Source organism: Triturus cristatus, chromosome 4_1 (assembly GCF_964204655.1).
Source record: "Triturus cristatus chromosome 4_1, aTriCri1.1, whole genome shotgun sequence".
NCBI classification, from domain to species: Eukaryota; Metazoa; Chordata; class Amphibia; order Caudata; family Salamandridae; genus Triturus; species Triturus cristatus.
The window spans coordinates 955,072,483-955,086,032 of NC_140585.1; the positions used below are offsets into that span (position 1 = coordinate 955,072,483).

Here is a 13,550-nt window from a genome sequence, read left to right on the forward strand (position 1 = left end):
GAGGCACGAGGAAGAGTTGCTCTCTATCCCCCCTCCTTTTCACCCTCACTATAGAATCACTGGCATGTGCAGTACACAGCCATCCAGCGATTCACAACTTTTAAAATCATGGGAGAAGTCTTACCAGAAGAAGATATTTCGCTCTATGCGGATTACATTTTTCTTTATATCACAGACCCATCTGAGTCCCTCCCCCTTGATCTTTCACTTGTTCGAAGACTATGGGAATTATTCCTGCAATAGGATCAACTGGGACAAATCAGTGCTCTACCTCCCGCAAGCTGGGACGGAGGTGTCTCCGCTCCCCTGTTGCTTGACACATACGACACAGGGGTTTAAGTACCTAGGCTTATTCATGACGCTAGGGAGGTAACTTTGCTCCGAGCAAACTTTGGAAGGGTCATGGTAGAATGCCGGTCTGACATGGAGAGGTGGTATGGACTACCCCTCACAACTTTTGGGAAGAACTGTCATGTTCAAAATGATCTCACTACTCAAACTGTTGTATGTATTGCAGAATATGTACTACCGGATTTCCCCAGAGATCTTTGCTAAAATAGAGGGCGACATACAGACCCTATTGTTGTTTGGTAAACACCCCAGAAATGCCCTACAAACCCTCCAACGTAACCAGTATGATGGTGGACTCGCCCTGCCCGACCTTTGTGCCTAATAACGGGCAGCCAACCGCATCAATATTAATGATTGGCTATTTGCTCACCAGAGCACTCGACCTAGGGTAGGTTGTGACAGGCACAATGGGGAGAAGTGTCCTCCCTACAATATCTCTATGGAGGCATTGAGACTCGATGTCTCCTCCCGGCCACCCAGATTAAATTTGCGGCTTGGGATAGAGCAGTAAAAGCTATTGGCTGGCACGGTTCGCCAACAAGGGAAACACCATTGTGGGAAGGGTGTTTGGCCTCCGGAGATACAAAAACTACAAGGATTTGAGGCCTGGGTCAGGATCAGGATCTCTAAGGTGGGGGTCCTCATCGAGGGAGATATTATGCCATTCTCATCCCTTCAACGGGTATATGTGATGAGCACAACCCACTATCTCAAATATGCACAAATAAGGCATGCATGGCAGGCGGAGGGGCTCCCTGTGGAAGGTATCCCGGAATACGCCCCATTAGAGGGACGGCTGCTGACCGAAGAGCCAGGGAGGGGTGCTATTTCCCTTGCTTAAGAAATACCTCAACAATAACATGTCAGATACCCTACACAAACTGTGGGAGAGATGGGTTAAGGAGGTTGGTGATATGGAGGATATAGATTGGGAGGCAGCTTTAATGCATCCAAGGGAGGTAGCAATTAAATCACAACTACGACTAGTCCAATAAAAAATACTCCACAGAGTGTACTACAAAAGGCACCAACTGCATATCATGGGAAGGGTGCAATCCCCGAACTGCCTGAGGAGCCAAATAGAAGACAGCTCCTTTTTCCATATAATCTAGAACTGCCCCCAAATAGAAGCTTACTGGGTGGCCAATGCCGGAGAACTGGATTAGGTGCTTGAGACTTCGATTCCACTGGATCCTACATTTTTTTCCTTCTAGGAATCCTTAATGATATTGATTTGCTGTGGGCCTAGATCCTGTTCTGCAGCCTGGGTCTGATCGTGGCTAAAAGGGAAGTAGCCCGATACTGGGGGGCACGATGCTGTCCGACTATGCAGGAATGGCGACGGGGCATGAATATGTAAATGGTGGCAGAAAAAGCAACGTATGCCAGTAAGGGCTGCATCCGAAAATATTATAAGGTGCGGGCCAGATGGATGCAATATTACTCTTTAGACTTATTGGAAGACAGCGGTAGCCAAAGCCAGGGGGTATCTTGAAGAAGGTGACTGTGATGTGTTCAAGTGTACGGTTCTCTATATTGTGGTGCTCATTTCTGCTGTTATGCTGGTCAAAGCCAATGGGTGTCTGGGGAGTGGAGGGAGGAGGGAAAGTTGGTTGTTTATGGTTGTTGTCAATATTAAACGCCCACTGGAGTTGGATGCCAGACTTACTGTATGGTGTCGGTATTCGTTACTATTGCAATGTTTTGACAATGTACAAGAAATACTAATAAAAATATATTTTGGAAAAAAAAACATAACATCATGACATACTTATGCATGATACATGTCAATAATTTTTTATTTAAATTTCTAGCATGGTGGGTGGCCATGTTAGGTTTGTAAAATAAACTGTAAAAAAAAAAAAAACATGAAAAGAACGGTGTTTATGTACAGTAATAAAGCAAACACAAATGTGAAAACACGGGGTAGGATAGAGTGTGGGGGAAGGAAGCATGGGGGATAAGGGTGAAAAAAAGTACGGGGAGAGCCAATAAAGACGCTTGTTGCCCAGCAGCACTGGGCACTTGCTGCTGAGTGATTGTAAAAAAAAGAAAATAAAACTAAAAAGGGAATTAGGGCAGGAAGTATGGAGGAGTGTGAAAACAGCACATGGAGAGTAAAGGGGAGGGAATGTAAAAAGAAAAAAAGAGAGTCAGTAAACACAGGCCCTCCTAGAGAATGCTAAAAAAAGAAAAAGAGTTCCCTCAGGTATGCAGTGGAAGGATACAACTCATCTAATCAAACAACTGTAAAACTGAACTGCTCTTGAGCGAGACAAACACAGGTATAGGCAGTAACGCCATTGAACTGAGAAGAGACAGTTAAGATAGACAAGAAAGTAATTCAGTCATACGCAAGGGGCTGACCCAAAGCCCATGCTATGTACATTAGGAACAAAAGATTGCCCTCTCTGTAACCGAGACCTGAAAAGGGTTTCTATACCAGCTAGGAAGCACCTGTAATGTTCTGTTAACATTATATGTGATGTATAATATTTTTAAATGTAAACTTTTTGGTTGGCAAAAGGAGGTCATGGTTATGGAGTGACCCATTTTATTTCTTCTTTTTATTTTATTGTCCTATGTTTCCAGCAAAAATATTCAACCATCGCACCAGCTTGCCAAAGTCAGACTTAATGGCTTTGCTAAAGCATGTTCTATCTTGCAAACATGCATTACTTTATCCCACACTCGTCAGATATGTACAGTCATAATGTATATTACCTCACTGATTTGAGTCGAACTATGGGTGAGTCCTTTTTTTATCCCAAGTGCTGCTTTCTGCATCAGGAAAATGGCTTTCGATATTTTATTCTTATTGATTTTATTCAATATGTATTCCTCTGTAAATCATACAAATATTTAGCAAGTTATAGAAGATTCCTCTTGGTTGTAAATACAAAATAACATGTTTATCTTTTAATTATACTCACCTGTGAAAAAATGGAGACACGCTTTAGGACCTTTTGTGCAAGCCGAGGAACATGAAGTCTGTTTTATAACACCACCTGAAAATTAAAGCATGACTGTATATGTTATATCATTTAAAGTGCATACACATATTATCAGGCACAATCAAGCTCCTCTTTCAAAAGAACATTTCAAACAAAAAGTTCTCCTGAATGTATTTCTCAAATAATAGTGATAGAAGACAATATTTCAGATATCATAGAAAAGACAGTGTTTAAGATGTTCTATACATTGTCTCCCAATAAAAGCCTGAATGTGACAACCACATGGCCTTTTTGGTTTAGGGTCTTTGAGCCAAATGTTTGCTATAGTAATTCGCACAGCAGGCCAGGATACATTGATATCAAGCACCGCCATGCCCAATGCAAGTATTGCGAAGTAAAAGTAGTTAAAAGGTCTCTAACTATTCATGATCAGCTATAGAAAAAAGAGATTCGTTACTTGTACTTCTCTGGGAGCATAATGTCAAAGTTTACCTTGTCTCTGTAGCTTACGGGTATCCTGCAACCTACTGGCAGTACCAGAAACGGTTCTCTATCTAGTTTTGGGCACCCATATTGTGCATTCATCTGTACATCATTGCATCTTCCCTGTGCAAAATTGTACGCTTGCCAATGGGTGTGTTTTTGCCCGACAAAAGAGGAGTCGGCAGAAGGGCATTGATAATGGAAATGAGCATATGAACTAAGAGTAAAGGAGTCACCATTAAGATAATTTTAGACATCACTTACATATTCATTCTCTCTGTACTCATCTTCTGGGCTGATTCAAAAAGAAATGACAATGGATAAAGGGAGGAGAAGTTCACATTAGGCTGCTGAGGACCAGGCAAAGAACTTTGTGAGCATACTAGGTATCATTACAGACCAATGCATGCAGGGTAGCAGATGGTTTCTACTATCATGGATCTCTAAGGAGCACATGCCTGGAGAATACAACCAAAGCTGCCTCAGTTAACCATCTGGCAGTTGGGGGCTTAGCAAGAGCTCGGTTTCCAAAAGCCATAAGGAGTTGGTCAAAAGAACATAAGTTTAGGAAAAATTGCAAGGTGCATTTGATATCCTTATTGTGTGATGTCGCCTCAACAAGAGAGGAAAGAGGATACTGAGAAAATGTGAGAGGATCAGTCTCTTTGCTCAAATGCTAATTGACATTACATTAGAGCGAAATGAGAGAACCACCCGTCTTTCTGGAAAACAGTGAAAGTTTATTGGGTGCAAAGGGCATACAACTCAGTGATGTGACTTGCTGATATTACAGCCATCAAGAAGGAAAGCTTACTCAAAGCAACTCAAATCAAAGAAACTTTATTCGATCCATTTGTAAAACAGATCATAAAAGTACAAAACATCTTTAAATCTAATCAGTTAGCCCACTTTTCCTTTGGCTTTTAACACCAACAAATACAAAGGGTTAAAAGTCATTTAATAAATACTGGTTATAATTATCCACCAACATATACAAAATGTTAAAAATTCATTTAATAAATACCGGTTATAATTATCCACATTACATTAACATTTTGTAAAACTAATAAAAAAACAATTCATATGTAGTCCCAAGGATGTATACAAATAAAAAAGTCCCATAGGTTACCTCTGTTATACCTATTACATTAAATTTGATAAGGCTTAAATTTTTTTCTACAAAAATCCTCTCTTGGCTTACTCGAAAGAACCTTTCTGTCACACGTCATCAGCTCAAACACCTTGCCAGAGGAAACAGATGGATTAGATCTCTTGACTGCCTTACTGGTCTTAAAGAAAGACTCTGCAGGTCTATTCTGGTAATCCCTGATGGCTACTAGCTGAAAACAGCGTCCAGCTTAACCATACCATACCATACCATGCCATGCCATTCCATAAGATACCATACCATACCTAATTACAGTTCACACTCCACTTAGCCCAAACTCCTTCCACTGCCTCAATAATGCATTGCTGTCTGCCTAGCATACACACTTGCTACTCAGAACCTTCACCTCTCTGGCTTCCCTTGTGCAACTATTGATATCCACTGCCATCCGATTCTTCAAAACCATTATAAACTCCTCCCACAGCTGACAGAGAAAATGTTGTGCACCAGAGCCCATGAAAGAGTATATGCAATAATTGGTCACAGATCGGACTTCCAGACCTCAAAAAATATTATTGGGCTGCCCACCTAGCTGCCATCAATCACTGCAGTTATCGCTGCAAAGATGACCCGGGATATGCCATGGATAGATTGCTACTGCCAGGGGGAAACTACAACAGGGCTCTATATTCTAGGCCCCAGCAATTCCCTTTAACAGGGCCGACTAAACACTCAGTCCAGATTTGGCACGCTGCGAACAGAAGCCTGGGGTGGGAGCAGAAACTTACGTTAGCGACTCCCTTTGTGGGATACCGAACAGCTGGGTAACCTGAGGAACTCGAAAGGGTTCGACAAATGGGACCTAATTGGGATCTCAAAAATAGGGGACCTTTGGGTAAAGGACTGTAAGAAAGTGGCTCTGTATATACTGTTCCCAAATAGGTACAGTGTGCACAGAGTCCACAGTCCCCAGAGGTTTGGCAGAGGCTAAAGTTAGATATAACCTTACTCTCTAAAGTGGTAGCTTGGTCAAGCAGTAAGGCAGTATCAGAGGACAGTGTAAAGCATTTGTTGTACACACTCAGTCAGCAAATGGTCTCACACACACAAGAACTGAAATCTAGGCCAGTGGTTTTGGTATAAAAATATATAGTTGTTTTATTTTAGAACCAACAATGGGTATCAAAATATACTTTCTCAGGATGAGATACTTTAGATAAATACTTTTCAAAAGGGAATAGACTTTTGAATATAACAGTTACAGTGGTTGCAATAGGCAACACAATTTCAAACACAATAATACATTGAGCTCAATGAGAATTTCTAGTTAAATGCAATTAGTTACTTTAAGGATTACTTTCCTGGGACATTTCCTGTAAACAATTGTGATTTTTAAGCAATATTTTTGTATTTTAAAAGTTGACACTTGGAATCTTTTTCACATAGAATCACCAATGTTATCCTATGGAAGGAAATTCACTTAGCAGGTAAGTGGGGTTATTGTTACTTTTTCTAACTCAGTGTTGGTTCCTTGATCCAGCACTGGGGCATCTCCTGTAAACAGTTGAAAGAATGAGTTTTTGTCATACAGGCGATTTTTAACAAATATTTGTAATAACCAGGCAATGTTATCCTATGGAAGGAAATTCAAATTACAGGTCAAGTAGGTTCTCGTTACTTTTGCAATCCAGTGCTGGGCTCCTAGGTTCAGCACTGGGACATCTAAAACAGGTAAGCAATTACGTTTTCACAGTTGGTACGATTTTTAAAAGAATATTTGTAGTTTGCAAAAAATCGACACAGAAGAAATTTCACAGAAAAACAGTCAATGGTTTCCTATGGAAGAAAATGGGGTTAGCGGTAAGTATGGTTGTAATTACTTTTCAGGGTCAGTGCTGGGCACCAAGATCCAGCACTGGGATCTCTCCTGATAGCAGGTGAGTATTTTAGTTTTCGTTACTCGGTTGATTTTAGGTGAATATTTGAAAGTTTAGAAACTCCACACTTAAAAGAATTTCCAAGTGAAACCAGTCAATGTTACCCTATGGAAGAAAAGTGAGTTATCGGCTTTTGGGTAAATACTCAACTGGTAGAGTTAAGGTTCTGGGCATAGACTCAGGGGTCTCCCAGGGTCAGGTAAGTACAGTTGTTACACCCTCAGCGGCACAGGGGCAGCTGGGTGCATAGTGAGTTAGACCCAATGTTATCCTACGGGAGGCAGTGGGCCCTTGGTTGGTGGCTGCTTGCTAGCAGGCCACGCGGCTGTGGGTGCTGGGCTCCTGGTCACTTGCTCAGGGCTAATGGGGAAGTAGGTTAGGGTAGAGGTTGCACTGCCAAGGGCACTCGGGCGGCTGAGTGCAGGGTGCTTTTGAGCCGTCGGGCGCTCAATGGATTGCAATGGAGAAGCTCAAGAACAAACTAAGGCTGCAAGCTCAGGGACGAAGATTCTTCAGGTGCGACCACCACTTCGAGAGGTAAGTTGGGTAGTTGGAGGATAGGTAGACACTCAGGAGTTGGGCACAGGGGGCCGCAGGGCGCCGGGTGCAGGGGTGCCTTTTGGTGTCGGGAAATCTTACCCTCTGCTGGTCGCGGTTGGAGGGGTCCCTGGTTCTGAGGCTGCAGGCGTCATCAGGAGCATCAAGGTGGGTCCTTGGGTGCTGGATTCAGGGTCACAGTCGCCGGGGGGACATCCTCGTGGTCTTTGTTCACTCCGGCACAGGCCTGGCTTGGCAGGTGCAGAGTGTGCAGGGTTTGCGGTTCCTGGCTGTTGACAGGGGTCAGTTACTTGCATTGAGCAGTACCACTGCTCATGGGAGTCCCAGTTGCTTAGAGTCACAAGGTAGCCAGGTCCTCCGGGGTTTGTGAGGTTGCTGGCCACTGGAGATGCCGGGGTTTAGCAGGTTCGAGGGTCGACAGGCCAGTAGGGCTGGAGCCAAAGCAGTTGGTGTCTTCCTCCTGTTAGCAGCTGCACGGCAGGTCTTCTTGTTTCTTGATCTTCTTTGCTGTTTCGGAATCTGATCTGAGGAAGGAAGGTTCAGGGTGCCCCTAAATACTGAATGTAGGGGCGTTATAGGTAGGTAAAGAGCAGGGACCAAAAGGTCCATTCCCTGGGGCCAGTACACCACCTATCCTGCTACTCTCCTGTGGGAGGGGGGCAGTAGCCTAGTCGTGATTGGGCAGGGCTTCCCATCTTCAAGAAGGCGAGAGCCCGGAGATGTGCTTCACCTCGCCTCCCCCACCTGAGGGGTGGGGTTGGCAGAGGCTGGCACACCCCCTTTCCTTCCTTGGAGTTTCCGGCCAGTCTTCCCGCCAGAGTGGGGGTCAGAACCGGTAGGGGCCAGTTGCTGAGTATAGCAAGTGGCCTGGAGAAGCTCACAAAAGGCGGCATGTCTTTGAAGCTTTCCCTGCCCATCCTGGGGGAAGAGACCTAGCACCTCGCCCAGGATGTGCATTGTTGCAGGCCCAGGTAGAGCGGACGGCAACATGTCTGCTGTGTGGCAGCCAAGGCAGCCAAGTTCAGGGGGCATCTCTAAGGTGCCCTCTGTTGTGCATTGTACATTAAATCCCACACTGGCATCAGTGTGGGTTTAATGTGCTGAGAAGTTTGATACCAAACTTCTCAGTCTTCAGTGTTGCCATCATGGTGCTGTGGAGTTCGTGTTGACGACCTCCCGGCACCATATACTCTTAATGGCAGCACTGCCCTTACAGTGCCCAGGAATGGACCTGGGTGCTCTAGGGGCACAGGGCTCATGCACCTATGCCCACATCACTGGCATAGGCCACCCAGCTAGAGGGGTGGCTGATGTATGCCAGGGAAGTGTGTGTTGTGGGCATGGCACACAGGGATGTGTGCCATGTCGACTCTCTGTTTTGTTCTGCACCCAGACACTCAGCCTGCCAGGGCAGTTTGTGTGTGTGTCAGGGTACAGGGCCTCTAAGGGTGGCACAATAAGTGCTGCAGCCCTTAGGGGTCTTCTCTAGTCACAAGGCCCTGGGTACCTAGTGTACCATTTACCAGGGGCTGACATGTGGCCAGAGATGCCAATTAGGTTTAGGCTTCAACGCAGTTTTAGGGAAGGAACATAGGCCCTGGGTACCTGATTGGCAGGAGCCCAGGGCACACTCAGTCAAAGTACATTAGCAATTCAGCAAAAAGTGGGGGCATACCATGCAAGAAAGATGGCACTTTCTCACAAGGATGATATGATAACATTTGCCTTGTTGCAACAAGAATACAAAATACCTGACACAGAGTACTTTAGATACCTGCACGTTCGACACGCGCTAGTGACACACCTGCAGAAAGGTTCCTACCCCCCTGAATCCTCGCCACTAGAAGACAGGATACTCGACGGTTACCTACCAAAGAAGGCTATATCCCTGACTTACAAGAAATTGATCAACAATAATTTAGACCACCTCAGGCACACAAGGGAGAAGTGGGAGAGAGACGGCCTAGAGCTCGATGACGAGGTGTGGCAGGAGGCGGTAGCCTCCCCAAGGGAAGTGGCAATCTCTGCTAGATTGCATCTCGTCCAACTCAAAATACTGCATAGAGTATACATCATAGGGCCAAGTCTGGCTCGAATGGGAAAAGGAGAGGGGGGAGAGTGCAGAAGGCAATGTGGTCATGTGGGCACTTTCATGCATATATTATGGGAATGTGAGTACATTCAGCAGTACTGGCGCAAGATACGTGAGGTTCTGAGTGAAGTGCTTACAATATTTGTCAACCCTGAAGCTAAAAGGTGCCTTCTGAATGTATGAGAACCAACTGATCTTAACAGCAATGACAAGCTATGGGCCACCCTGGGCCTAATGGTGGCAAAACGAAACATTGCACAGCTGTGGGGAGCTGTGCAAGCGCCCAAAATAGAGGCTTGGAAAGCAGACATGGACTGGTGCATGTTCAGGGAAAAAACAGAATACATAGCGCGGGGATGCCCCAAAAAGTGGTCCTCCCTATGGAAGAAATGGAATGCTTACTGGGGAAATATCTGTAACCCCCCAAATGTTCCCCAAACTGATGATCCACTCTCACCATGAAAGCTGTATACCCAGATGAAATACCTATATACAACTGTCAAGACTGATTATCAATGTAACTTTGATCTAATTCCTCCTAAATGTAATCTGAACTGTCAATTTGCTCATGTTCAATAAATAGAAATGTTTAAAAAAAATTAATTGGTCACAGCCAACCTCAATAAAGACAAAGTTGGCTACTACAAAAACCTCATCCCTCTTTTCTTCCCACAGTCAAAACACCTATTACACACTTTACAATCCTTGTTATCCCCATCTTGCACCACTTTCATCTTGTGCACACTTACAACCAATGACTGGCCTAATCATTTCTACCTAAAATTATAGACAGCAGGGCCTCACCAGCCAGTCGCTGACTGCATAGCCTCCTGTATACTCCCCACCCAGAAGACTTCCTTTCCATCTCTCTAGCCAACCTCTCAGACTAAGTTCATTCCCATTCTGGATTCAGCAGGTACCTGCACTTAAATTGTCAACAATACAAATTCCTCTTACAGCACCCCCCCCCTCATACTCCCATGTGCTGAGTCTTTGATTTCTCACTGGGAAATAGTCCCAATGCATTAATCTGCTGTGGTACTAATATATTTAGTCACAAGAGATCCGTCTTCTTCATACTATCTTCTGGTCTCCCAAAAATCCTTAATTCCCAAAATTCTTGAACAACTTTTACTTAGTGACTCGCTGGCTACATTCCTTCAATATCCTACTTGGTAACCTGCAGTCAGACTTTTGTGCTGTTCTCACCAATAACGCAGAACTCACTCACATCTACAACTTCATCATTGATGCTCACTAAAACCTTTTGCTTGGCAGTTCGGGCTGGACTGTTCCCATGAGGCACAGGGTCAGACTGATTTGCATATGGCCATGTCTGAACTGGGGTAGCGGAGTGAGCTAAAGAATGATGATGGATTAAACCCAGATCAGTTGACTGGGGGTGAGTGCTTGCAATGTTCAACACTCCGTCCATCATCCCCTTTGGTTTTGCTCACTAAAACCTAGTGACTTCTGATCTTATCCTCGATGACTTATCAGCAGGATATATAAAACAATAAACCACTCAATATACTGACCTCTCTTAAAAATGCAGGGACGATGTAAGACCTGGCATCCGTGGTGTGGTTCTCCGCTAATGTTTTGTCTTTAATCCTCCTATTTTGATGGCTTCGTTTTTGCAGGCTTTAGAACTCTGCTCACTTTACCACTGCTCACCAGTGCTAGAGTGCTTGTGCTCTCTCCTTAAAACATGGTAGAATTGGCTTACAATCTGGCATATTTATTTAACCTGTTCGCTGCGTGCGTCGGCCAACAGCCGTAGCGAGCACTAACTCCGTAGTGCTGCGCACGTCCGTTGGCTGACGCGGCCCCGACCGCGCACGGAAACACCTGCACCGCGGCGGATTTTACACCGCGGTTAAATGGTTAATGTAAGTCCCTAGTAAAGTGGTACTACATGTGCTTAGGGCCTGTAAATGAAATGGTACTAAAGGGTCTGCAGCACTGATTGTGCCACTCACTCAAACAGCCCTTTAAACATATCTCAGGCCTGCCATTGCAGTCTGTCTGTACAGTTTTAAACTGCCATTTCAACCGGCCAAAATAAACTATTTACCAGGCTCAAACCTTCCTTTCTACTACAGATAAGTCACCCCTAGGTTAGGCCCTGAACAGCCAGAGGGCATGGTGGAATGTATTCAAAAAGCTGGACATGTACTTTTAAGTTTTACATGTCCTGGAAGTGTAAAACTCTTAAATACATTTTTCACTACTGTAAGGCCTACCTCTCCCATAGGATGACCTTGGAGTTATCTTAACATATTTAATAAGCTGTAACTTCCAATTGGTAGAGGGTGGACTGCTCAAGTTTGGTATCCAAAGAATTCTAATTAAAAGCTCTCTTTAATGGTAAAGTCAGATTTTTAATCATAATTCTGAAAATATCACTTTTAGAAAGTTGGAATATTTGTGTCCTAACCATTTGGGGCTGTCAGTCTGAGCTTGGGTCACATGACTAGATGTAGCCGGCAGCTAGTCTTTGTTTATTGCTGACAGACAGTGAGACAAGGGGAAGATAGGTGTTGGCAGGGAAATTAATGAGGGCGAGGAGCTGTCACCTACCACACTTGCACATCACAAAGGCTCTGCCTGAGCATTCTGACAAAGGGATTGACTCTGGTCCTTTGGGACCCCAAATAAGCTGGGGCTATGATGGAGAGAAAGGGGATGCCTGACAACCCAGGTAGGAGGAAACCCATAAAAGCTGCCTCCACTTCAAAGTGGTCACCAGGTATACATATTGGACCTCAGACCCCAAATCTACACTCTTGGACCTGTGGACTCTGCCAGGTGCTGCTGGAAGGACTGGTATTCAGCTGGACTGCTGCTCTGGAGGACTGCCGCCCTGCCCTGCGGACCTGCTGCCCCACTGACTTCCTGCCTGGGTGAGAAGGACTGGACCTGCATATCTAACCCAGGACCCCAGAGTGACTGCAAGGGCTAGTTGGCTTGTTTCATGATCAAAAATCTCAGGGACATAACAGGCTTCCAACCGCCTTGAACCCTGAACCTAGACTATGCCATCTGAGTCCTACCTTCCCAAGTGGTGCTACCCCATTCCTGGACCTTTGGATGTGGGATGCTCAGCCAGCCCATCTGCAAAACCAGCAGAACTGAAGCATCTCCTCCGCTGAGCATCTCCCGCAGAATTGGTGTACTGCCTCTGCTGCTTGACCCATCGCCCTTGGAACTGATGCATCACCTTTGCTGCACGGACATCCCCAATGCAAGGACTTCACATCACCTACAGCAGCCAATCAAAACCACTATTGCACAACGCATCTCCGCACAAGGAGATTGCCTCACACAATGCAGCCTGTCAGAACCGCCACTGTGATAAACATTTCCATGCAAGGTCATCGCCTCACATTTTGCATCTCCTGCAAACTGCTTCTGAGTAACGCAGCTCCTTGCCCAGATCTCACATCACCTCTGATATGCAACGCACCCTCAACATGGGACTTCACATCTCTTCGCAACCAGGTTTTAAGGTACTCTTGTTCAGTAGGCCTACCTGGGTCTTTGTAGCCGGCCAACACTCTATCATGGTCAGCCTGAACTTGTGACTTTGTCCTGAGATTCACCTGCACTTTGGGATTGGTACTAAACCTGAGAAAACTGTGAGTAGCATTGCCAGCACCCCCAAATTTCACTTGTTCCTCTCTACTGAAGAAGGACAACAATTCTGAAACATGTGTCTAGAGATACACAGCACAGGCTGCACCAACAATGGTGCATACTGAAGACTTTCAACTGAAGAGAGTGTTATGCACTGCATTTACCACAATACATCTGGGTGACCTGTGTGCTGGTATGCCAGGCAGTGTGCTCCCTACTCTTTTTCTGACTGGCTCCCTGCTTAGGTATGGGGCTGACAACCTCTGAGAAGTACTTGTGCTCTGGGAGTGAGACTAAACCTGAGAAGACTGGGCAGCACTGCCACCATCCCCAAATATCACTTATTATTCTCTACTAAAGAAGTACAACAATCTTGAAACATGTGTCTAGAGATACACAGCACTGGCTGCACCAGCAATGTCGAATAC

General features: G+C 45.1%; 1 protein-coding gene across 1 annotated transcript in view; it reads right to left on the reverse strand.

The window, feature by feature from the left end:
- Positions 1-13,550, reverse strand: part of CFAP54 (cilia and flagella associated protein 54) — a 2,172,274-nt gene that overhangs the window by 1,609,382 nt on the left and 549,342 nt on the right. The window contains exons 19-20 of the mRNA XM_085653834.1: positions 3,285-3,359; positions 3,076-3,194 (exon numbers count right to left, since the gene is read on the reverse strand). Coding sequence (XP_085509960.1) covers positions 3,076-3,194; positions 3,285-3,359 — 194 coding nt within the window. The remainder of the gene's footprint in view (positions 1-3,075; positions 3,195-3,284; positions 3,360-13,550) is intronic.